This window comes from Leptonychotes weddellii, chromosome 5, assembly GCF_054177405.1.
Source record: "Leptonychotes weddellii isolate Sample4059 chromosome 5, ASM5417740v2, whole genome shotgun sequence".
In the NCBI taxonomy this organism is placed as follows: Eukaryota; Metazoa; Chordata; class Mammalia; order Carnivora; family Phocidae; genus Leptonychotes; species Leptonychotes weddellii.
In genome coordinates this window covers 88,381,378-88,409,036 of record NC_138373.1, presented here as the reverse complement: position 1 = coordinate 88,409,036, position 27,659 = coordinate 88,381,378, and the positions used below count along the sequence as shown (strand labels likewise).

At 40.7% G+C, this 27,659-nt stretch overlaps 1 protein-coding gene across 9 annotated transcripts in view; it reads right to left on the bottom strand.

Moving 5' to 3' along the window:
• PPFIBP1 (PPFIB scaffold protein 1) overlaps positions 1 to 27,659 on the bottom strand; it is a 171,235-nt gene that overhangs the window by 51,547 nt on the left and 92,029 nt on the right. For all 9 annotated transcript variants that reach the window (XM_081821372.1, XM_081821376.1, XM_081821370.1 and 6 more), the window contains 2 exons: positions 4,764 to 4,862; positions 1,312 to 1,517 (listed from right to left, as the gene is read on the bottom strand). In XM_081821372.1, the coding sequence (XP_081677498.1) occupies positions 1,312 to 1,517; positions 4,764 to 4,827 (270 nt within the window). In that variant the 5' untranslated portion in view covers positions 4,828 to 4,862. The remainder of the gene's footprint in view (positions 1 to 1,311; positions 1,518 to 4,763; positions 4,863 to 27,659) is intronic.

Here is a 27,659-nt window from a genome sequence, read left to right as displayed (position 1 = left end):
CTAATGAGAAGATCAGTATCAGTCTTAAGTACGTGAACTCCCAAATTGGCTATCATTAAACATAAATGAAATCTTAATTATGCCACTAGTAATAAGTCTCTCCAAAATATTGTGAAAACTTCTCCATAGTCTGAAAAATGTCTGTACTCTTGTCAAAAAAGTGAATTACGTATGAGTAACGGGTAATTGGAGCCAACACTCTCTTTCCCTCTTTGCAAAGGAATCCCATGATTTTCCCTCCACTCTCTACAATCCACTCTTCAGTGTATTACATTTTTGACTCATCCACCAGGCTCACTGACAAGCACTCATAAATTAGCTCATGGGACTCACAATCCCATGTGGCAGAAGCTATCGTCCCCATTTCACAAATGAGGAAACTTGAGACAAACAGTTTAAAAAATTTCCCCCAAATTATACAAGCTTCTAAGATCAGCGCCAAAATCAAAATTCAGGCCTGCCGTCTCCAGCGCCTGCATTGGTAAATGCCAAGATACAATCCAACCATCAATTTTATCACACTATTAATGTTCTCATTTTTGGTGGTGGTAATATACACACAGAAAATTTATCATTTTTACCATTTTTAAGTGTATTGTTCGGTGGCATTACTGTATTACAGAATGAACACTTTTTCTATCTTCTTTGAATATTTTTAGTGGCATTCTTTAGATTTTATTTGTTCTACACGTATTAAAACCATGGTATTTACCACTGTATTCGGGGAAAGGGCAGATCTGCCACACCATCCATCTTTGAGACGGATGCCTAGAAAGGGGCCTCATTGTTCAATGAGGAAGAACGCCATTTAAAGCCCAATTCTACAGCTTCCCTCACGCACTAGAACTGGCATGGCCCCCATAGACCGCTAGATGGCACCTTATATCAAATACTGCTGCAGACCTCCACGTCGCTGCTTTTGGAAGCGTCTATTCACTGTACTTCATACTTGAATTGTTATTGGGTCCTTTTTATAGGACCTCCCAATAGTACTGAGAAAGCATTTATTACGTGCAAGGTTCTTTCCCTTACAGGACAATTTGTTTTGGGCCACAGCAGGTCATCCAAGCAAAATTTGAAAGCTAGTCAGTCCACCTTTATAGGCAAAACGAGGTGATGTGCTGGAACCCATGAAATGTACATTAACATTATCCTTAAAGGGAATTGGGATGCATTAAGGGATAAAAATCACAGCAAACCTGTTGCCCTGTACTTTTTTTTTCTTGTTCTCATCAGCTACTCTATGTTCTAAATTCTGGAATAAGCAACAAAAGATTCACAGCATGGGATCTGTAACGTGCCAATATCTACCATTTGACTCTGAAGCCATTCGACGACCGTTTCTGCTGTTGAATCTGGGATCTGGCATCTCAAACCTTCCTTTTCATCTGTGTCCATCATCTCTAATAAGCCACGCAGGTCTTCCACAAGGTGCAGAGCTCGAAGGCTTCCCATGAACGGGGAGGTGGGAGACTGGCAATCAAAAATCCCATTGGAATATTCCAGGGCCTTAGAACCTGGGTTTTAAAAAAAAAAAACAAAAAAACCCACAAAATCACAGAGAGAGCAACAGGATTTATATTAGATAATATACTAAAGCTGAGGGTGGCAAGCAAGTCCAGTCACAGTGAGGGATAATCAAAACAAGCAAAAAGGAAAAGAAAATAATTCAATCATTTCCAAGTCACAGTGATTTGGTGCAAAAAATAAAACCCACATAATTGATGGTAAATATCAATCGTCAAATACCTAATTGGGAGGCCAACTGTGTAGTACAGTAAGAATATAATGAATGGGTTTTGGTGAAAGATGTGCTGACTTCATGGAAATAAGGGCTAAGAAGGTAGCAGATCAGCTTGGATAGAGCCAAGTACTCCCAAAATATAAATTTAGGTACCATAAAGTTTTGAGAAATTCCTTTAAAAAAAGTTTGCACATTGAGGTGGAAATTGCATAACATAATGTCAAGGGTAACAGGACCAACTCCCAGTTAATTTACCAGAATTTCATCTCTGGAGAAGTTCGATGAATTACATGTATACATTTGTGTATATATGAATGAGTGTGTATGTATTAACATTTTCTCCCATGATTTTATTTGCAGCATAGCATCAAATGCTCTTGCTAATATCAGCTTTAAAAAATAGTTTTACAGTCATTTTTTTCCTATTACTTATAAAGGAAAGCATTCTATGACTTAAATCTACATAACTGACCCAGAGCCTGTTCAGAAAGCACTCATATATACCTCTTCATCTCTTTGATTTTTATTTTCTGGTCTGCCAAATATACATACTATTAATATATGTACTAACTTCATATTTAAGTGTCAATAATTATGATATTTAGACTACCACCTCATTAATCTGAGGGTCTTATAATTGGAAGAAAACTGTGAACCGATGTGTAAATTCTCTCACCAGTTGGCCATACAGCTTTGATCAATTCCAACCATGGGGAGAGGAATTTTCTTTCAGTTAGTCCATTCCACTGACCTTCCTTAAAACTGGACCAAATGATCTGGACCAAAATCTGCCAAACCGTAATAATGGTAACCATTGATATGCTAGGCCCAATGCTAAATGCTTCACATAACCTCTGCATCAATCCCCTCAGAAACCATGTAAGGCTGAGAGGAGAATCCAGAAAAATAGAAATTGAGGAGAGTATGTTAGGGAAAGGGAAGAACAGAAGAGCATTAAAAACAAAGCAGACTATAATGTCCTATTCCAGCAGTTTTAAGCATTAGGATCACCCGATAATACATTAAAAATAGATGTGCCCACAATAACCTTCTACTCTGTTAAGTCTCCATCACAAAACAAAGTGGGGTATAGGGGAGAGATGTGTATATAGAAAAACTCCTCAAATATTTGCAGTCATATCTCCCTCCTACCTTAGGTGGAGAGCTACTGATATTAATTTGAGAACATAAACCCAGGTCCTACCCATTAACCTATCGACCAACTCGGTGAGGTGGGACCCAGGAAATCTTGATTTTCTGAATAACTCTAATGTTGGTCCTGAAGCCCTACCAGGGTTAAGGAACAAATACACTCATCTAGTGGAGTATATAAAATGTCAACCCTCAACTACTGTCCAGAAATACCACTTCTCTTGACTAGAGTTTCACTAAGAGTTTAAGGTTATAACCTCTGATAATAGCTTAGATCTGGCTCTGGTTATATTTTTTGAAACTATGACACAGTAAGTCCAATCTCTTTTCCACCTAATAGTCCTTCAACTGTGTGAAAGTATCTCTCACGCTTTGAGCAAGAATATACTTTTCCAGGTTAAACTTAACCAGTTCCTTCCTTACCAGACGAGGTTGTTAAATTCTTCACCTTCATGTTCGCCTCCTCTTAAGTTTTACCAATAACCTCTTTGAAATTGGTATTCCAAGAACTGAATACAGTACACAAGATGTGGTCTAATCTACAAAGGAGGTCAAATTAAAATCTGGTCTTGGGATATACAAGTACAAGAAAGGAGGCCAAACTATGACATGCCATGTCCCTCAAGGGAAGAACCTCTGACAAGGAAAACCCCTGTGGTTTCTTCGAACCACTAAAACAGAGTAGGGTCAAATTTATGACCAGAGAAGATAAGCAACAGGGGCCAGAATAGCTAGAATGGAGGAGCAGTAGAGGCCAAGAGCATCTTGACCCTGACCATCAGGTGGATGACAACCCCACCCACTAGCTCCTTCAACCCTCCCTTCATGACCATGGGTTCCTAAATACATAAAGGTACTTCTCCTATGACAAAACACAAAATGTGACATGAGACCTTAGGGAGCCACTACCCCTGGGAGACCACAAGGGCGTGAAAGGGTTCACCTACTGGTCAGTCCCTTTGGTCATGATGAGAAAACAAGGAGGTCATGGTCTACACTGTTTTTGCTCCACTTCCACAACACAGAATCGCTCAAGATTCTTAACAAGTGAGGAATACGACCAGATCTGTGTTTCAGAAAGGAAACTGCGGTAGTCTAGAAAATGATGGAGTAGACCGGGAAAGCAAGAGTGTCAAGAACATCAAGGGAGAGGGTTGCTAGGATAAAGCAGGGCAGAGGTAAGCACAGACAGGACAGATTTTAGAGGGAATCAAAGGGAATGTTGAATTTAAAGGGAGAAAGAAGTGATAAAACTTGACTAAGCAGGGACTATGAGGGACAAAGGTCTAGAGTGACTTAAATTTCTATTAGGGAAACTGCGTGGATGGAAGGTTATGAAATTAGACGAGATAAAGACTACTAGAGAGGCTTCTGAGGAAAGAAAATGAGCTCAAAGCTTTACCTGATGACACGGATGTGCATATAGGCTATTTCAAAGGAGATACCTGATTGGCAGTTAGAGACCCAAAGCTTAGCAGAGAATTGAGAAAGTAAATAGAAGTGAGAGTCATTGGTGGGAAAGTAAATGTCGAATTCAAGGGAACAGATCAGAATATCCATGGATACTGGGTAGAGCAGTATCCCTCAAAGTGTGGCCCACAGACTACCTGCACCGAAATCACGTGAGATGCAGTTTATCCTTGAGTCAGAACTCTAGGATGGAAATGGAATTTGACATTTTAAAATAAAGTTTGAGAATAATACTGGTATAAAATGGAGAAGAGGGACCAAGGTGAAACCACAGGGGATCTAGAGGCAGCCAATAAATGAAAATAAGAAAGTGGAAAGGTAATAAAACAGTCGGAATGGAAAAGCCAAGAGCGCAGTGTAAACGTCCTGAGTCCGTCCTTCAGAGGACGCAGATTACCTGCTATAATCCCATCCATCTGCTCCAACGCCGCTGCCAACATGTCACTTGCGTCACTCATCATTTTGGTATCCGTCAAGGGCAAATTCCAACCTAGATCTGAAAAAACAATGATGTTACCATTATAGCCTTTAAATGACACATGCTTCCTGGCAGGTGGGATAGCTCAACGTCAAATTACAACCCCACCTAGACGTCAGATAGGGAAGAGAATTTCTGCAGTAGCAGAGCTGAATTACCTGAGTCACTTAACACGCTGTGGCCGGCCGTCTACCGTACTGCAAGACCATATGCTCTACCAGGTAATAAAATAAGTAAGTTTCAGCTATTACACGCAAGGTGTTTAAAGTCCAGTAGAACAGTTTCCATGATGCACTCTGCAGAGCTCGAGGCCTCCGTGAAGGGCACCAGGGATGGCTGTGGAAACTTCCTGAGGGCCGTCAGGAATGCTCAGTAGGTGAGATTTTTTTTCTTCCTGCACCAGCCCCACCCAATTTCTGCTCTTTCAATTTTGCCTTTGTTTTTTTTTTTTTCCCTCTGTATAAGGATTTACCATAGGACTTAGCTAAGAAAAGGGTTTACTAGCATATATAGTAAACACACACACAGCCACGGTATTTTGTAATATAACAACAACTACCATGTACAAGTGTCTACAGTGGTCCCTCTACATGTACATAAATTATTCATAATCCCTAATCATGACAACAGCCCAATAAAATGGATACACTTGTCTCTATTAGATAGGTGATATCAAAGATGTTTGTTGGTTTTTGCATAGAAACACAGCACATAAATATATATGGTAAAGGCCAGGTTTTAACCTAGGTCTGTCTGACCTCCACTATAATACATATTAAATTTCTGTTTATCTCATCTTATCTGAAAAATAGGTTTATGCTGAAATTATGACACAATCTACTCATTCTTTTATCTGTTACAAATATATTGGAATTATTCTTGCAAAAAATTTAATTATGAACAAGAAAAACTCAAGGCTATGTGATTTCCAATATAAATTAATGCGCTTCAAGTTCCAGACTAGGCACCCATGTAAATTCTCCCAAAAGGCCTAAATAAGACCTTAGCTACTTTGCAGATATTGTGGTGTAGCAAATAGCTGGGAAATAAAGGGTATGCTCTTTAAAAGAAAACTTTGCCCACATTTTCCAAGCAGCCAGATCTCACCACTTTATTTTTATAAACATATTTACAGCTCTGATAAACAGCTTCTTGTATCAGTTCTCTACTCTGCATTCATTCTGATAAAATGTCATATTAAAGTTGTGAAACATTACTTTGATTTTATAGTTTTTAGAGATTTCGTCTCAGATTTCCCAGAACTTTACTCAACTTCAGAAGTTGTAAAATATCGTATCATTTTATGTGGAAAACTACAGCACAAAAGTACTCAAGGCAGGTGTTTACAGCCACCCAGAAGTAAGGGAGTTAACAAAGCAACGTTATGAACTTAGGTAGTTCTCAGATATTTACTTGCACAGTCCAGAGAGGTAGGAAGCAAACTTTAATAGTCACACTTCAGGATGAAAACTCAAAACTCAGTGATGACTGAGAATATAAAGGTTTAAGCGGAGACCATGCAGTCCCTGAATTTCATATAATTAAGTGGCTTGCATTCCCTTTCATTTTAAAAGTAGCTCTTCAAAGAGCTCTAGATACTATGATAAATATAAAAATAACACAAAGAGATACAAGCCAGGCTCAGCTATAACAATGGCTAATGCTCATATTAGAAAAACTTACCACCTCATTAACTTAGAAAAACAAATATTCATCTTTGTTAGCAACTATATTTGTGTATAGCATGAACACTTTTTTCACCTATGACAGGTAGTTATATACTTCTTCTCGTTCTGTTCAATGAGCCTTTCAAACGTTCTGACATGGAGGTATGAGAACTTAGACTGTGGTTTTCAAAGTTGTTTTTTAATTTCCAGTCCTTTAACAAATGACAATATTAAATTGCAATAAATGTTTATAAATGCTTATCTCAATCTCTATACTTATCATGTAGCAGCCTGCATGTAATAGAAAGGGGAAGACAGGGGCGCCTGGGTGGCTCAGCTGGTTAAGCGACTGCCTTCGGCTCGAGTCATGATCCTGGAGTCCCGGGATCGAGTCCCGCATCGGGCCCCCTGCTCGGCGGGGAGTCTGCTTCTCCCTCTGACTCTCCCCCCTCTCATGTGCTCTCTCTCTCTCTCTCATTCTCTCTCTTTCAAATAAATAAATAAAATCTTTAAAAAAAAAAAAAAGAAAGGGGAAGACAGTAAAACAGTCAATAAAAATGTATTTAATATTGCAAAGGTGGTAGGTGTTAAAGGGGAAAAATGGAGCAGGAAAAGGGGGTCAAGAGTTTAGAAGGGTTTGCAAGTCAAATAGGGTAGTATGAGAGAATGATGGACTCAAAGGCCTAAGATCTGTTTCATAAATTAAATGTAGTCACTAGAGGTGGTCTGGTTCAGTGGTATTCAAAGGATAGAATTCCTACAAATTGATTTAAAAAAGGGAGAGGTGAGGACATGAACAGATGTATAACAGAAAATATCTTTGGCCGATAAACACATAGAGACTTAATGTCATCAACACAAGGAATTTTAGACAACAATGTGATACCATTTTATACCTAGTCAACTGGTAAAAAAAAAAAAAAAATTGACATTACCCAGTATTACAGAGGATGTTGATTCAAAGAATCTCTTACAGAATGGCGGTGGGAATGTAAAATGGCTTAACCAGTTGGAATGTTTGGCATTGTCATCTAAAATTAAACATATTCATTTTTGCTCTAACAATATTTACACCAAGGCACATAATCATGGACACACACAAATGTTCATGGTAGGACTCTCCGCAAGGCCAAAATCGTGGACACAAACCAAATGTCCAACACAAGAGAAGATTAATAAACTGGTGTATTTACACAATGTAATTACATACACTTGTCAAGACAAACTAAAGCAATGTGTGGTATGAATAAATCTATGCAGTAGAATAGCAAATAAAAATAACTCTCCAATAAATTCAGTGAGACTTTTTAAAATTAAAACAATACAAATATAAATATATTTTAGAAATACATATAGATTCAACATAACTACACAAACAGAAAAGAGGAAATAGTAACATGAAATTCAGAATGATGGCTACCTCAAGTCAGGGATATGGGGGGATAGACTGAGAGGAAGAGTTACATAGTTAAATAAAGATTACTGTCAGGTTTTTGAGTTAGGTAATGGATTCAGAAGATTGCTTAGTACATTATTAAAAATGGCAAAATGAGAACTCCACTTCTTTTTTTAAAAATTTTATTTATTTATTTGACAGAGACACAGCGAGAGAGGGAACAGAAGCAGGGGGAGTGGGAGAGGGAGAAGCAGGCTTCCCGCACAGCAGGGAGCCCGATGCGGGGCTCGATCCCAGGACCCTGGGATCCTGACCTGAGCCGAAGGCAGACGCTTAACGACTGAGCCACCCAGGCGCAGTGAGAACTCCACTTCTGATAACAGTGGAGTAGATTTTATAGGACAAACTACCCCACAAATAGCAATACAAAACACTGGATAAAATATAAAAACAGTTTTGAAGAAACTGGAGAGTGAACAAAAGCTGGTAGAAACTGAAGGGAATTCAGCTCTCGAGTAAAGGGAACCATAATGAGTGAGATTCGTGTTTATACATCTTTTACCTGTGGGCACTCCCCAGTCCATGGGATGGAGAGTAGCTAGGATCATGAAGAATATCAAAGTCTTATTGGCTCAAAAGGAAGAAAGGGGTAAATAAACCTCTTACATTATAAACAAAGATGTTTAATACTAATTCATGGTAGACAGTGATAAGTTAAGAATATACAATGTAATCCATTAAGATTACAAAATAAAGAGGTATTAGTAAAAAGCCAATTAGGTTAATGAAATGGAATACTAATAAAATCCTCAATTCAAAAGGAGGCAATAATGGAACAATGAACAGATGGGAGAAACAAAAATCAAATGGCAAGATGGTAGATTTAAATTCAATCATATAAATAATTATATTAAATATAAACAGAATGAACACTATTAAAAGCCAGAGACTGCCAGACTAGCAAAAAAAAAAAAAAAAAAAAAAGACCTAACTATATGCTGTTAATAGAGGTATACTTTAAAGAAATATAAAAATAAAAGGATGCAAAATGAAATACCATATACATAGTAAGCCTAAGAAAGGAGTGGCTATATATATATATATATATTTTTAAAGATTTTATTTATTTATTTGACAGAGAGAGACACAGTGAGAGCAGGATCACAAGCAGGGGAGAGGGAGAGGGAAAGGGAGAAGCAGGCTTCCCACCTAGCAGGGAGCCCGATGCAGGGCTCGATCCCAGGACCCTGGGATCATGACCTGAGCCGAAGGCAGACGCTGAACGACTGAGCCACCCAGGCGCCCCAGGAGTGGCTATATTAATATAAGAAAAATGACTTTCAATTGAGAAGTATTACTAGAAAGAGATATTTTATAATGATCAATTCATCAGGAAGTCGTAACAACTGCAAATGTTTTTGCAACTAATAACAGAACTTCCAAATATATAAGGCAAAACCCAACACAATTAAAGGAGAATTACACTAATTAAGTCATTTATATTTGATGTAATTTTTGATATGGCTAGATTTAAGTGTATGGTCCTGTCCTTTGTTTTGTTTTGTTTTGTCCCACCTGTCATTTTCAAACCTCTTTCGGAATAGCAAAGGTAGGTACAAGGTAGGAAAAAAGTCCAGCAATAGCATAGAAGATTTGAACAACAGCTTCAACCATCCTGACCTAATTTGATTTATATAAGAAAACACCCAAATGCAAAATATACATTCTTTTTAAGTCCACATGTTATATTCATCAGGATAGTCCATATATGCAAAGCAACAAAGTCTCAATAAATTCCAAATAGACTTCAAAAGACTACACGGAAGAGTAAGAACAGCAAACTGAAGTGGTAAAGTACTAATATTAAAACAGAATTTCCATATTTATTGTTTATTAAAATTCTGACTTGCCCATGCCTTGAGTTATTTTAGAGGCAGCCTAATTTAATGAGCATCTGTGTTGATAAAACTATGTCAACTTTCATGGCTGGGGCAAAGTATTTTTAAAAATAGAAAGCCTAGGGGCACCTGGGTGGCTCAGTTGTTAAGCGGCTGCCTTCGGCTCAGGTCATGGTCCCAGGGTCCTGGGATCGAGCCCTACATCGGGCTCCCTGCTTGGTGGGAAGGCTGCTTCTCCCTCTCCCACTCCCCCTGCTTGTGTTCCTGCTCTTGCTATCTCTCTCTCTGTCAAATAAATAAATAAAATCTTTAAAAAAAAAAAAAAATGGAAAGACTTCAGAAAATCCTATGCTCTAAAAAGATTTTCCTACATCCCCAGAAACATTTCTGAGACGAAGATTCCCCTGGACATCCCTCCATACTTAATATAATATTACTGCAAACACAGTGAGTGGAATGTTACTCCACAACAGAAAAGACTGAAGTGCTGACACAGGCAATATTATGCTGACAAACGAAGCCAGACATCAACGATGATGTACTATATGATCCCTTCTATATGAATCGAGAACAGGCAATCTATAGTGATAGAAAGTAGGAAAACAGTTACTTACAGGAAGTGGCAAATGATCCTGGGGGACCTCCTCTTCAATATGCTGATTGAGTAGTTGGCTATACAAGTTTATACGTTTGTCAGAACTCATCCAACTGTACACTTAAGATGCGTGCATTTCACTGTATGTAAATTTCATCTCAAATTTTAAAAATTAGGAATGAAGACTGCCAGTAATTAAAGATGAAATTGTAGTTTTAAAATGAACTAAGTAAGTGGATTAGTAATAAGTAGGAAATGCGTGGACTTATAATGATGTCATAAATCAAGGATAATGAATAACCCAATTATAGACTTGAGGTCCAAAATAAAAGACTCAGTTTTGTTTTTTGGTTTTTTTTTAAGATTTTATTTATTTGCGAGAGAGAGAATGAGAGACAGAGAGCATGAGAGGGAGGAGGGTCAGAGGGAGAAGCAGACTCCCCGCTGAGCAGGGAGCCCGATGTGGGACTCGATCCCGGGACTCCAGGATCATGACCCGAGCCGAAGGCAGTCACTTAACCAACTGAGCCACCCAGGCGCCCCCAAAATAAAAGACTCAGAATATCCAAGTCCCTTTGTTCTAATTCTTTGCTTACCCAGAAACCTGCTGATTATAATTTGGCCTTCTGGGTGCACAAAACCATTTAGAAAATTAAACCTTCAACAACTAGTAATTCTCATACGACAGCAAATTCATTTCTGAATTCTAAATAGCTAATAATATACTTCTTTGAATGACTTGCTGAAGGGAAAAAGTACCAGAAAATACAACCACCACAACAAAGGAGTGGGGTTTGGGTTTAAGGTCATAGCTCAAATTTGAGAAAGCCCTATTTGTTGGGTAATGTAAACAGAGATCAGCTCTGTTTGCAGGAGTCCTCAGTCTGGTGGTTTCCTATTCCAATGGCTCAATAAAAAAAAGTTTAGAGAAGTCTTAGAAAAGCAATCTCCTGGGGAAACAGTCACATATTATATGTTATAGTAAAGGATAAAAAGAAAGACCCAATAGAAGCATGTTTTGGGTATATTTCAAGCTTGGTCAGGACCCATTTAGAGTAGATGTGTACGGGATAGAATATTAAGGAAAGTTCCAACAATGGGCGTGGTAGCTAAAGAGTTGGCAGAAAACCACAATTTTTTGCTGGGTTGCTGACTGACTGATGTTTTAGGGCAGGCTAGCTGCCCAGTCTCTCTGTGAAGAAAGAAAAAAAAAAAAAGACTAAGAAAATTAGTAAGTTTGTTCTAAACTTGGGCAAAAATGACATCTGTCCTAGCTTTCTCAGCTTTCCTTAGCTAAAATGTTTAGGTTTGAAAGAGAACTTCTAATTTAGTGCCGAGACCAATACAACGCACTTAAAAGAAGGAATCCCTCCATTTGAGAGAATGTTTACAAACATTCCACTAGACTGGGTAGAGTGCCATATTATTATGTGGCCATTATGAAAATAATGTATTTTCACATAAATTACCCACAGACTTCTCATCAATTCCTCCCCCCCCAGATGCTCATTAGGGACATTCATCAATTATACAATGATTCCCAATGTATGCAGCAAAAAAATGGAAAGACCAAAAGAGAGAAGTTAGGACTATCAGTGGTTCTCAAGGTTTGGTTCCTGGACCAGCAGCAGCATCACCTGGAAGCTAGTTAGCATGCAAATCCTTGGGCCACACCCAAAACTTACTGAATGAGAAACTCTAGGGGCAGGGCCCAGCAATCTGGGTTTTTACAAGCTGTCCAGATGATCGTGGTGCACACTCAATCACTGTGCTAGAGCATAAGAGGCCATCTTTCCTTTTAGGACTACAAGCTCCACCCAAGACAAGGTTGGAACTGGTTACCAAGGTAAACAAGGATAGAACTCCTCTCCCCACTCACTGTTTCTTTTGATCCCAAAATAACAGCTCTGAATAAGCAATTCAGGTTTCAACCCGAAAACTCTCTCCCTTTAAACTTCAACTACTAAGTCCTTATGTCCACAACATTTTATGATTCTTACACAATCCTCCTTGCTTTCTGGTTCTCTGCTATGTAGCTGTCATCACATACTTTCTCCTCTCTACTATATTAGTTCAAATCCTTTTCACCTCCAATCTGCTCTAACATACCTAGAAAATTAATTCAGAATCACTTGAAAAGGCAAGGAAGAAGTGGAGGTCAAGGTGCATGGGAAGTGTTGAAAACAGAAGAGACTGGGGCTGTTGGCAGCAGGGGTGATATCTAATGTTAAAACATACATTTTAAAATCTGTCAAACTGTAAAGTAGGTGTAATATTGATACAATTGAAAGTTTGAACACTGTTTGATATTAGGGAATTATTTTAATTTTTAAGTTATAATAGTTATTTTTTAAGAGTTCTTACTTTTTTTTTTTTTTTTTTAGAGATTATTAGCAAAATATTCCCTGATAAAATGATACCTCTGGAATTTGCTTTAAGATAATAAAGGGAAGGGAATAAGGGTAAAGATATAGATGAAACAAGATTAGCCATGATTGTTGAAGGTGGGTGATAAGTATGTGGGGTAACATTATACTATTCTTTGTACACTTTTATATATTTGAGATTTTCCATAATCATAATATTTATATTATATATTTCCATAATCAAATATTTATATTTTTTCATCTGTATCTTTAGAAAATAGGATTTTCAAACACCCTTGAACATGATATGTTGTCTTAAATATTTTATTTTTCTATCATGACCTCAAGCACACCGAGGGCTCACCAAATATTTACAAAGCAAATAAGAAAATACTTATTTTAACCACCTGCATAAACAAAAACACATGCTCAGAAATGGCCTCTCACAGAGATTTGTCAAGCAGAGCATAAAGAGCAAGTATTAATGACTGCACCTTAGTGAAAGTTACTTCTCTTGCTCACTAAAATGAAGAGCTACAAAAGATGATGGGGCCCAGCTGGTAAGCATTCAGATAAATGAAACAGCCAGGGAAAACAGGACAAGATAAAAGGAAATGAGTTTCTCAGCTCAAAGCTATTAATATTTAGGAAGGATAACCTCAAGGGAATTGATAAAATTGTGCACACAATAAGCCAAGATCCTTTACTTCTTGAATAAAAGGACACTGCTGCTCTTTGAAAAGTGGATTGTATTAAATATCGGTAAATCTGAAGATCTTCTGAGAAAGTGAAAGAATGTCCCTTTCTCCTTATCTACTGTTATTAGCTATTATGACTGCAAGAAGAAGTTATGAATTTGTCCAAGGTCCTCAAGAAGTATGATTTAAGCCACAAACCCATGTTGTTCTCAAAAGGTATTTATCAAACAGCTACTCAGCCCTGACTAGGACTGCCAACCTTGACCCTTCTCATGAGCTTTTAACCCAGATTAATTACTACCTCCAAGGCACCCATCCCTGCCTGTCACGCTGCACAATATACCCTTCCCTGAGCATGCAGCACCTGCCCTCTTCCCTCTGTGTGGTCATGAGAGCTGCTCCTCCCTGCTTGGACCACCCTCAGATGCCCTGGGACACTTACTTTTTTTCTTTTTTAATAATTTTATTTAAATTCAATTAATTAACATATAGTATATTCTTAGTTTCAGAGGTAGAACTTAGTGATTCATCAGTTGCATATAACACCCAGTGCTCATTACATCACTTGCCCTCTTTGATGTCCATAACCCAGTTACCTCATCCCCCCACCCGCGACACTTACTTTCAAGACTCAGCTCAGGCATCCTTGCCGCCAAGGCCTTGTTGCCCCTCTCAGAGCACCCTGGGCATCAGTCCATGAGAGCCTTAATTTTGTAGTATTCGTCTCCTTGACTAAGCTGTGAGCTCCGTGAAAATGGAGACTACGTCTGACGGCCGCATCCTCAGCAGCTCATGTGGTAGCATGCTCTCAGCATGGCGCTGTGTTTCAGTGGCTCCTCGAATAGGCACACCTCTGACGGAATGATTCTAGCTCCCAGATTCCTATATATATTCTTTATATAGGGAGTATATAAACATAGTCTCCTATATGTTTCAGAGAATAGTGTGACCTTCCTCTTAGGTGCATGTGTCAAAAACCTGTCTCCTCACCCTGACCTTTAAGATAAATTTGGATGAAATGGATTGTTGCTATCACCTACAATCTAACAAAATGAATTTTCACACTCTTCAAAATGCAGGTAAACTAAATCCATTGTGATGATTTTATTTATAAGAGTTTGCAAACTTAGTTCCCAACAGAATGGAGGAGTATTAGGGGGTCTGAGCAGGTTTTAACTTCTGATTTTTCCATCTACTCTAACCTAACCTCCACCCATCTCTTCTTTCTAGTTCTTAAAAACCTGGGGATTCCTATGTCTCCTAGTTTTCTGGCAGGTCTACCAACCTAGCCTGAGCTGGTAAGAGGTCAGCAGTTCCGGGATCTGTAAGACCCAGATTGTCGCCTACAGAGGGCGGGGTGGGTCACAGCTACTCAGAGCTCTAAGAGGGAGGGAAAGAACAAGTTGTCTACTATACACACCCTCTAAAGGAGGGTTTGCTCAACTGTGGGTCATGACCCCTACAATTAGAAGGTAGTGAAATAAATTTAGCAGATTGCAATCAACGTTTATTTGAACAAAACAGAAAACATCAGAGAGTCTCACAAGAAGAAAAGGTTAAGTACTGTTTTGTGAAACTTTTCAGTTATATATACACACATCTGCATGTAATAAATACTGATTGAAGGCCTACCATGTGCCAGGTATGGGAGACAGAACAGTGAAAACGACAAGGAAAAAAAAAAAGAAAAATACCTCTGCCTTTAGGTAGCTGACATTCCCATGATTTCAGTGTAGTGGGGAGGAGGCAGGCATGCATATGTATTGCATATTGATGTAAAAAAAGTATATATATATATATATTTTTTTTTTAAGATTTTCTATTTATTTGGGACAGAGAGAGAGAGCACACAAGCTGGGGAGGGATGGAGGGAGAGGGGGAGGGAGAAGCAGACTCTCCACTGAGCAAGGAACCTGACCTGGTGCTTGATCCCAGGACCCTGGGATCATGATCTGAGCCGAAGGCAGATGTTTAATCGACTGAGCCACCCAGGCGTCCCAAGAAAGTGTTCCTTACACTGGGCCAAAACCATTTGAGAAAGACTGCTCTGAAGTAGTGTGATTTAAAATGTGGTCTGTGGGGGCGCCTGGGTGGCTCAGTCGGTTGAGCGTCTGCCTTCAGCTCCGGTTGTGGACTCCGGGTCCTGGGATCCAGCCCCGCATGGGGCTTCCTGCTGATGCTTCCTGCTCGGCGGGGAGTCTGCATCTCTCTCTCTCTCTCTCTCACTCTGACCCTTCCCACCGCTCTTTCTCTGTCTCTCTCAAAAAAATAGTCTTTAAAAATAAAAAAAATTTAAAAAAAATAAAATGTGGTCTGTGAACTGGTTCACTATTACTGGTCAACTATGAGTTAAGTACAGAAATTATTTAGAAAATTTTGTAGCAACTTGGCCTCGTTATGATATCCAATTATGTGATCATTTTGCTGGCCCGCTAAATTTTTTTCAATTGCATTTTACAGAAAGAATCAATCCATGATGAATTGGAAACAAGGGGGAAAAAACCTGGTCCTTTCCCAGAGGTGGCTGGAGAAGCACCACTCTGGAGGACACAAGGAGCAGGTGTCTTGGGAGTGTGAACATATTACTTTGATTGGAAACTGCAGCCGTGGGTCACGGACAGAGAGGAGACAACACAGGGAGTAAGAGAACCCTAACATCTGGGGAGTACGGGTCAGGTTCTCTCTGCACACATGTCCCATGATGAAAATAATTAAACAGCAAGTGGAAAACCATTAGCGCTGATAAGGACATACGGTTAAATTCAGAAGAAGTGAAACAAGAAACATTTTGGTTATATAAAATTCATATCAATGGCAGTCATATACTTGAACTTATATGCCTAATTACAATGCATCACAGCAGCAAAACACAATTTCTGATCCACTCTGATTTCATTATAGCAATAAAGGCTTTGCAGTTCATGCTAACTTGTCATAGTTTGTCACTCATACAACATGACCAAAAATGTACTGTATTTAAAAATGGAAGAATCCTGCCAGCATACCAAATTGATTGGGAAGAGTGGTAGAAATTGTGGGCTAGGGAACAGTTTTGTGGAGAAATAAGACTCTATAATAATTTTAACAATGAAACTGTCTAGTGGATAATTTCTGTTGGCTTCTATTTCAATTAGGATTTAGCTACAGTGTCTGCTGCTCGGTAAGTGGAATGTCCACTTGTTCATTAACAGCATTTATGTGTCTGGCCATTATCAGCGGTATAGATGTGTCCTCGGCTGTTGGACAAAAAAAAATCAAAACCAGAGACCTGAAATGACACAGTTGAAAGTACAAAATAGGGGCGCCTGGGTGGTTCAGTCGTTAAGCGTCTGCCTTCGGCTCAGGTCATGATCCCAGGGTCCTGGGATGGAGCCCCACATCGGGCTCCCTGCTCAGCGGGAAGCCTGCTTCTCCCTCTCCCACTCCCCCTGCTGTGTTCCTGCTCTCACTATCTCTCTCTCTGTCAAATAAATAAATAAAATCTTAAAAAAAAAAAAAAAGTACAAAATATATTCTTAACATTGTTATTCACTATTAAAATAGTAAAAAGACATACAGAAATTTTGTACAGTTAATGAATACTGAGCCAAGTATTAATGGGTAATACAATGTTTTGCAAACTACTTCTATTTCAGTTCTGAATGACCAGCACTAAATGCTGCAGTGGGAGATGGCTTAGAGGAGGGGTAAAGAGAATGAGGAAAGCAAGACCAAGAATTATTTCCCAACCCAAGAGCTGGGAAACGGCAGCCCGTAAGCCAACTCTGGCCCCCTGCCTGTTTTGTCAATAAAGTCGTTCGTTTATGTATCATCTGTGCTGCTTTCTCGTCCAGCAGCAGATCTGAGTAGTTGTAACTCACAAAGCCTGAAGTATTTCCTATCTGGCCCTTTGCAGAAAAAGTGTGCACCAACCCCTGCCCCAACCCATCCCACAGCCTCCTGAAAGTCCACAGAACCCTCTCCTATCTGCTCATTCACCCACTGACTATTTAAGTACCTATTATATATCAGGCACAATTATAAGTAATGAGGATATAGTAGTGAAGAAAAAGAAAAAAGAGTAGAAGAAAAGTTGTTCCTCCAATGGCAAGAAACCATACACAGATAGTTTAAATATATCGTAGATGACATATGGGAAAAACAAAGCAAGGAAGGGGAATTAAGTTAACATTAACTTACTATGTACAGGCACCGTTTTAAGTGCTCTTCATGTACTAATCCATCGAATCCTCTCCATAACCCTACTGACACAATATTTATCCCCATTTTATAAGTGATAAAACTGAGCCACAGAGGGCGCCTGGGTGGCTCAGTCGTTAAGCGTCTGCCTTCGGCTCAGGTCATGATCCCAGGGTCCTGGGATCGAGTCCCACATCGGGCTCCCTGCTCCGCGGGAAGCCTGCTTCTCCTTCTCCCACTCCCCCTGCTTGTTCCTGCTCTCACTATGTCTCTCTCTGTCAAATAAATAAATAAAATCTTAAAAAAAAAAAACAAAAAAACTGAGCCACAGAAAGGTCACCCAAGTCATATAGCTTAGAAAAAGGATTTGGAGCCAGACAAGCCCGACTCCAGAGCCTATGCTCTTAATTACACACTGTGATGGCTCTTTGTGCAGAAAGGGAATGGCAGGGAGTCGCAATTTTAATATGATAATCAGGGAAGACCCCAATGATAAAGTGATACTGGTCAAAGCCTGGTAAGAGGTGAGGGGGAAGGTCACGTGAATGTATAGGAAGAGCTTCCATGTAGGAACAAACAACATATAGAAACGTACAAAGGTCAAGAGTCTGTATTTGAGGGAGGGAAGGGGGGGCGGAATTTACGCAGAATGCAATGCACAGGTCTTAACTGTGCAGTTTGAGGCATCCTGATGAATGCAAACACCTACATAATATAACCCCAACAAGATATCAACACTTTTGGGCACCTGGATGGCTCAGTAGGTTAAGCGGCTGCCTTAGGCTCAGGTCACGATCCCAGGGTTCTAGGATCGAGTCCTGCATAGCGCTCCTTGCTCAGCGGGGAGCCTGCTTCTCCCTCTCCCTCTGCCTGATGCTCCCCCTGCTTGTGCTCTCTCTCAAATAAATAAATAAAATCTTCAAAAAAAGGTATCAACACTTTTATCATCTTGCGTATGTTTTGATGGAAAAGCTACCACAATTTGATACAGTGTTTGGGAAAAAGAAAGGAGTCAAGAGCTGTGGCCTACTCCATAGAAGGATGGAGTGGCCATTTACAGAGGTGTCTAACCTGCCCACTCCCAAGCCTGAGCATGACAAGTACTTCCACTACCCACCAAAGGAAGGAAGAACTACAAAATCATCACCCGCTCGCTGTCCTTTACACTAAAGCCTAATGAAACACCCGGATCTTGTACATGAAAGCTGTATGTCGTGGCGGATTACCCAAGCAAAATTCATGACCATGGCATCAAACACTCCCATGGCACTTTTTTTTTTTTTTTAAACCTCTATTACCAGGTACCATATAGAACCACTGGTTATCTCTACTAGATGCTATACTTGGCAGGCAGGCTCACTTAACTAAGTCTATGGAATGTTACCTCTACTGGACTGAGCTTTTTTTTTTTTTTTTTTAAAGATTTTATTTATTTATTTGACAGAGAGAGACCACAGCGAGAGAGGGAACACAAGCAGGGGGAGTGGGAGAGGGAGAAGCAGGCTCCCCGCTGAGCAGGGAGCCCGATGCGGGGCTCGATCCCAGGACCCTGGGATCATGACCTGAGCCGAAGGCAGACGCTTAACGACTGAGCCACCCAGGCGCCCCTACTGGACTGAGCTTTTTAAGAACTAAGTTCCTACCCTTAATCATTTCTACCAAGCTTAGCTCAGGACACAGTGCTCAAGTAAAGTTTGGATAAATAAACGAATAACCATTTATATCCATCAACACAAAATTATTCATGAGTCACCACCAAACATGCTGTAGAGTACTGCTTTGGGAAAGAAGGGTACATTAATGGACTTGTTCGGCTCTTTTGTGTCCTAGATCATCAACCCAGATTTGGTTTTCACTTTAATAAAAGTTCTGGCAACTCACACCCATCAAGAGAGAAAGAGCTATACGTTGAAGGACTAGGGCAGGGCTACCAAATGACCAATATAATCAGGACTTTTCATATTTTACTATGTCAGGTAGAACTATTGCTTCAAAATTAGAAAGTAATATGGTATCAAAAATGTCTTTTTCCTTATGAGATTCCTGGCTGTGTCGATTCAGCCATAGCAATACTGCTGGTGGGCTGGTTCAGCTTCCAATGCCTGCTATCTCATCTTGACTGGGCACTTAGTGTTACTCAGCCATCGTTAGTATTGTATTCATCATTAGTTCCCTCCCTATCACATTCTTCATGATGGCTGTCTCTAAGAATCCCTACAAAACTCTCCCCTAATCTATTCCTATTGCTGCCCACGCTTCATCTCAGTAGATTACTTTATACCCTAATGTACAGAGATTCCTGGGGAGCTCTCCTCTACCTTACTTGCCTGTTGCTGCCTTCTGTCATAAGAAAATTTGACACCTTGGGGTGACTGGGTGGCTCAGTCACTTGGGCATCTGACTTCGGCTCAGGTCATGATCGTGGGGTCCAGGGATCGAGCCCCCTGTTGGGCTCCCTGCTCAGCGGGGAGTTTGCTTCACCCTCTGCCACAACCCCTGCTCGTGCTCACTCTGTCTCGCTCTCAAATCAATAAATAAAATCTTAAAAAAGAAAGAAAACTTGCCACCTTTATTGATCTCATCCCAGCCTTTTAAACAACTGCTCCCTCCTTCTTTTCTATCTTCAATCGCTTCCATTCACCTATTCCCTTGTGCTCAGCCAATAAAATGTCGAAAATCTGGACCTAAAAATCCTAACCAAAACCAACAAGCAAAAAATTCCCAAATCCTTCCCTTTACCCTTCATAAGTTACAGACCTAGCTCTGACTCTTCACGATTACATCCTTGAAACGAATGGTCCCCACCTACTGCTTCACCCACTCCCCACTCCAGTTTGGCTGCCATCTACTCATCTCATAATTTTAAAAAAATCCTCCAGGCAATAAAAGCAAAATTAAATCAGTGGGACTACATCAAACTAAAAAGCTTCCAAGCAGAAAAGGTAACCTACAGAACAGGAGAAAATATTCACAAATCATGTATCTGATAAGAGGTTAATATCCAAAATATATAACGTCATACAGCTGAATAGTAAAAAGAAAAAAAAATCTGATTTTAAAAATGGGCAGAAATTTTTCCAGAGAAGATATACAGATGGTCAACAGGTGCATGAAAAGAAGCTCAACATCCCTGATCATCAGGGAAACGCAAATCAAAACCACAAAGAGATACCACCTTACACCTGTCAGAATGGCTAGAGTCAAAAAGACAAGAAATAACAAATTCTGGCGAAATGTGGAGAAAAAAGGAACCCTTATGCAGCTTTGCTGTGAATGCAAATTATCGCTGCCACTATGGAAAACAGTATGGAGGTTCCTCAAAAAATGAAAAATAGAACTTCATAGGATCCAGCAATCCCACTTCTGTGTATTTATCCAAAGAAACTGAAAACATTAACTCAAAAATACACACACACACACCCATGTTCACTGCAGCATTATTTGCAATGGCCAAGACAGGGAAACTACCTGAGTGTCCATTAACAGGGGAATGGATAAAGAAAGCATTATGTATATATACCTTGAGGGTATCATGCTAAGTGAAGTAAGTCAGACAGAGAAAGACAAATATCATATGATCTCACTTATATGTGGAATCCAACCCCCCCCCAAAAAACAAAACAAAACCAAGCTCATAGATACAGGGAACAGACTGGTGGTTGCCAGAGGCAAGGAGTTGAGGCGTAGGCGAAATGGGTCAAAAGGTACAAATCTCCAGTTATAAAATAAGTAAGTCATGGAAATGTAATTGCCGGCATGATGACTATAGTTAATAGTACTGTATTGCATACTGGAAAGCTATTAAGAGTTGATCATTTCACAATACATACAAATATTGAATTATCATGTTGCACACCTGAAACTAATATAATGTTGTGGTCAGTTATACCTCAATTAAAAAAAAAAGCTGAAAACAAAGATGGAAAAACCACCTTTTATCAGAATATAAGAGAAATTCCATAGAATATGGGTGCAACACAACTAAACTGAAAGGGCGGGGGGGGGGGGAAGAACCATCCCCAGAGGTCTAATAATACTGTGTTTCATGAAATAAAAGAATCCTACTGCTGAAGGTGACAGAAGTCCCATGTCCTCCCTTAATTTCTACCACGAGGGCACAGGCCTGCGATCTTTTTCAGTAGAAAGCAGCAGCTCCTTGAGTTTGCAGTTTAGAAAATGATTTGCGAAGATGTGCGCGACGTGCCTTGTGCGTGGGCCTCGTGTATTTTAAGGATTCAAATAAACAATGCATATGTAACTACCATTTCTGCCCCTGCCAGGGAGCCACTGAAAACCTCTCATGTATGCCCCTTCTGCTGATCTGATCTTTACAAAGAGCTCAGCACCCTTCACTGGTTCCATAAATATTTTCTCACGACAGACCCCTACCCCAGGAAAAATCCCCTACCTTACATATTATGCTTAAAAACCATGGAAATAAGAGTATAAGAAGGGAAGGAAGAATGAAAAGGAGAGGAAGGAGGGAAATAGGGAAGAAAAAGGAGAATGGAAAGCAGAAAATAACTTGTATTAAATGCTTGCCCAACTGTGACAACTGGAGCATTAGTGGCCGAGGACCCTGACGGTGAAGAGAGAGAGAAGCCCGTCTCACAGCTAGAGCAGAACCAACCATTCACATGCCCCTGGACTGTCATCTGTATATGAGCGCCACCGTTCAGGAGCTTCCTGAGTTTGTCTGCACGTGCCGGAGGCTCCAGTGTGCAGGCGAAAAGCTAAAGGAGGTTAGGAAGTCTTCCTACAGTGACAAGAGGGAAAGAGAGGCCAGAGAGAAATCTCTGCGAAAACATCTTACCAGGGACTAGAAAGAGAAATGAAACCTCAGCGGCCACTTGAAATGTCTTAGACCTGTGGAGTGAGGCCTGAGTCACAGAGCTCTAACAAAGCTTGCAAAGAAGATGGGGTAGCTATTTACCCAAAGGAAGGAGCGGGAGTTAGTTTCCTCGCCCCGCTCCCTAAAAAGAGAGGAGGTAGGAGGGAGCTATAACTACTCAAGGACAATCTCTAAGCCAAAGTGGAAAACTAGCCCAGAGGACTGATGTCAAGGGCCAAAGGACCACTACCTGATACTACAGATCTCTAGGTGAAATATTTAAAACATCCTTGTCCCTGGAGAGTATTTTAGTCCCCTGGGACACTGGAATTCATGGGGATCCCTTAGGCTTGTCTTCTTTGAAGAGGTCAAATGCCAGAACCATCAGGTTACCAGGCGGATGTTGGAAAGCTTGGGCTCCTTTCTGGAGCTTCTTGGGAGTCTCTGGGACTTCCTCCAATGGGAAGCCAGGCATGGCAATCAGGAAGCATCCAATTGTAGCCACAAAGAGGTTCTGGTTCTTGGCACTGGAATGATCCAAATCTAGGACCTCTGGAGAGATGAGGTCCCAGGCCTTCCTTTGCTTGGGTACAACATCAGCTCCAGGCTCCATGAAGAAAAAGAAACCAGTCAGAGACAAACTTCTAGAATAGAAATCAACGTTTTAAAAGCTAGCAGAGATGGTTGATATACTTATTGCTTCTTGGTTTGGTTAAACATGTGGCCCATGGCATGGGGGTTGGGTAGCAAGTGGCAGAAAACCTGTTTCAGCCAAGAAACCCATCCCTCATGAGGATGGCAGAGAAAATGACTCTCATTCCTCAAATCTTTTTTAACACCAAGAGGTCAGGTGGAGGAAAGATGCATGTTTGTTCCAATTCCACTGAGAATTCCCCCAAGAGGTGCCTTTCTTAAAGAGACTTGGCAAAAACAGAGCAGCAATCCTTAAGCTGACCAAGGACCTCCACCTGTGAGAAACTCCCAGTTTAGAAGTTTTTCACTCTTCGGGGAGCACAGGAAGGAAAAAGGGAGCGTCGGCTGTATAAAGAAGGAATAGAGAACTGACCTTTTATCTCAGGGAAATATATGTATTAGTATTTAGAAAAATTTTTATAATTTTCTACTTTACCTTGGGGTGCCTGGGTGGCTCAGTCGGTTAAGCATCCAACTCTTGATTTTGGCTCAGGTCATGATATCTGGCTTGTGAGATCGAGCCCTGCATCCCTGTGTCGGGCTCCACGCTCAGCAGGGATTCTGCTGGAGATTCTCTCTCCCTCTCCCTCTGCCGCCCCACTCCCCCACCCCCGCGGCTTGCTCATTCTCTCTCTCTCTCTAAAATAAATAAATCTTAAAAAAAAATAATTTGCTACTTCATCTTAATAGTGAAGATTACTGGAGACTTTCACACAGAGTCAGAAAGGACCTTTGACCTTGGTGGCTTCCACACTGCTACAAGCTTATAGAAGTATGGATACCAATGATGCCATGCAGTATCCAACCAGCCCCAAATTCTGTTTCCTGCAGGATATGCAGTTTTACTAACAGACTGCTGGTATTTTATTTTTTTTTAAGATTTTATTTATTTATTTGACAGAGACACAGCGAGAGAGGGAACACAAGCAGGGGGAGTGGGAGAGGGAGAAGCAGGCTTCCCGCTGAGCAGGGAACCCACATGGGGCTCGATCCCAGGACCCCGGGATCATGACCTGAGCTGAAGGCAGACGCCTAACGACTGAGCCACCCAGGAGCCCCCAGACTGCTGGTATTTTAGAACAGACTTGCAGGGAGACAAAATCTACCTCATTTAGTAGAAAAGGGAGACAAGTTCCCATCCATCCTGGTCTCTTAGGCCAGGAGAAATGAAGTATGGGTTATGACTCAAAGCCCAGAAGCCTAAGAAGGTACACAACAGTCACACTAACAAGACACGCTTGGGAACGGGGAAATGGGGAAAACCTAAAAATACAGATGGGGTAAACAAACATGACAGGGGCTGGGTGTCTGCGGAGACAGAGGCGTGGCAGATGCCTTGATCTTCCAGAAACTGGGAAAGGCCCAGAGGAGAAAAGGAAGACATCCTTCAGCTCAAAAAACCTCCATCTCTGAAGTAATCACTGGATAGTATCACAATGACTTGCCAGAAAATTCAGCTGCAAGCTCTCGGAATAAACAGTCAGTCCAAAGCATTGGAGAGCTGTGAGTGTCAAAACCACTCAGCCAAACCAGGCTTATATGGAAACTAAAGGATATGCAAAGATGGTGTAATTAAAACAGGCGTCAAGTAAAAACACACTACACATCAATGTGTTATATCTTAGATCCTCAGAACTTGGAACGGGTTGGACATTTTATAGGCCACGGATTCTGGTAGAAAGGGAGCAGCTGAAGCCCCCTTGCTAAAGATGCTGCTGTCATATTGGTTTTCCTTTACCTAACACTTGGATCTAATGACTCCTGAAATGAACAGAAGGAAGGGCACCATGAACTACAGAACCAGCACCATCCACACTAAGGCACTCATGCTGGATTGGAAAAAGAGGAGCTAAAATTTAGCAGTTTACAGATTTCTTTTGGTGATTTATAGAATATTCCACAATTAAGTGCAGCTAGATTTCTGAGGCTAATGTATATGGAGGCTCAAGTATAGGTGGTGTGATGGGTTGAAATGTGTCTCCCCCAAAACTCCTATGTTTAAGTCCTAACCCCCAGGACCACGGGACATGACCTTATTTGGAGATAGGGTCTTTACAGAAATAATCAAGTTAAAATGGGATCATTAGAGCGGGTCGTATTCCAATATAACTGGTATCCCAATAAAAAAACGGGGGGGGGGGTATTTGAACACACAGACAAGCAGGGACAGAAGACGATATGAAAACATAAGAAGATGGCTGTCTACCAGCCAAGGAGAGAAGCTTGGAACAGCTCCTTCCCTCACAGTCCTCAGGAGGCTCCAACTTTGCCAACGCTTTGATTTTGGATTTTCAGCCTCCGGAACTGTGAGAGAATAGATTTCTGTTGTTTAAGCCACCTCATTTTGGTACCTTGTTTGGCAGCCCCAGCAAACGATCATGGGGGACTGAGGCCTAACAAGAGCCACTGAGCTGTGGCAGCAGCAGGTTGGCCAACTGCCAGGGGTGAGATGACCCAGGATCACAAAGGCACAGGGCATCCCATGAGGCGGAGTTTAGAGTGCAACTGGCCTGGAAAATCCAGCTGCAGCTCTACCTTGAAGAATAAGTTTTCTAGGCAACAATGGGCCGGCCACGTTCTATTCTTTTCAGTGACAACAGTCATCAACTGCCTTTATGACCCAGTAACGAATGTGATAAGCTAATTTGATTAGAGACAGCATATTTGCAATTTCAATATCATAGCAAACATTTACAGAGCAATTATTTGCTGCCAGATTCAAATTCTATTCCTACCGAGAGACCTGGCAATGACCTCTCTCAGAGAGAGCCCATCAGTGTTTGAAATGACAAGGTACTGAAGATACGTGATTGTTTTTCATACTTTCCCTTACGGCCCTCCCCCGCCCCTATAATACTTAGGCACTTCCATAATTCTGAAAAATGACAAAAAAAAAAAAAAATTCAACACCGAGTTTTAAAAAAAAAGAAACAAAACTGCCCTCAAATCAAAGGCAAAATTATCATAATGGTATTTTTCCAGTGTTTGTTCAGAGAGAGATTTATGCTAGGATCCCGGCAGAGGACGTGTGGATATCTAACGTGTACATCAATCTAGGATTGATGAATCGTTCTGTACCAACAATGAAATAAAATGTTCAATTTAAATGTTTATAAGATGATTCATGCCTAGCAAGAACGAGGTCCCCTCCCATTTCTTCTCCTGCCAGGTCTCAAACACTTCAAGTAATTTTCACAAGAGCAAACATGCCCTATGAAAGAATGTTGTGCTTCTCTGGTTAGCAGATAGAGACATTCTAGATTATAAATCACTCCTGATCTTCAACTATGAGACACAGCGATGAGAAGCAGCACAGATGTAGCCACGCCAGCTCGGGAAGACACACACGTTATCCTCCTCATGCAAAGAACAATTTCTATAGCTTTCACGGTAAAAGTCTTCTCACATTTGCAATCATTACTAAATCATTAGGCTTTCAGGGATTTCCAGAAGTTGTCCAGGATTCTGCTTCTAAATAGGACAAACAGACCTATTTTAATTTGGAAGCAAACCACCTGACATCTTGAATCAGGGTCACCATTCTGGCTGTGCAGGTTGTGATCTGCACAGGGTGCCCTGCCCTGGTGAGTGGAGGCTGAAATCTGGTCTCTTCGGGCCCAGAGGCTGTATCTGCCTGCAGGGCCACCATTTTCTAATTACACAAAAGCTCTCTCAGGACTAGGGCCACATTCACCTTCTTCTCCGTGGACATCCTTGGGATATAGGTCCACAATCACCTGAGCAAAGGGCAATGCTTTTAAACATGTTTAGTTCAGGACGTGAAATAGTCAGTAGGACTGGAGTTTACAGAACAAAGAGGGCGTGACTCAAAATGAGGCTGGAGATGTTGACGGTGGCCATTTTGAGAATTTAAAGATTATCCTAAATACAAAGAAATGTCATTGAAGGGTCTTAACCACAGGGGTGACCTGATGTAGTTTTTGCTTCTAGAAAGTTCTCTCTGGCTCCATGTAGACAATGAATCAGAATGGAACGAGAGAGGATGTAGAAGGTACAGGTAAGAGTTGGTTGACAAAGAGACGGCAATGGGGTGGACAAAACAGGAGATGGAATCACCAGGACTTTGTGAATGAATGGACGCAGAGCTGAAAGTGAGAAAGAGAAGGAATGATGTCCAGGATGATTCCCAGCATAGGCCATGAAAAACTGGGCAGATCATGATGCTGTTAGTGAAGAACAATGGAGGAGAAGCAAGTTTGAGGGATTAAGCTCATGAGTTCAGTGTTAAGAGTTGAGACTTCCATAAAACAGCAGGTTACTATGTCTTTTAGTAAACACTGGTACTAAAGTATGATACACCATATTTTTTTTTTTTAATAAAATCATAGAAACACAGTTTTAATCAGAGTTTAGAAGCACTCTGGCCATACTCGGACTGGGACTATAGTTCTCAAATTACTCTCCATGGCCACATTCTTGTCTATACATTTAGAGTATTTCTGGTTGGACCAGTTGCTCTGAGAGTAAATCT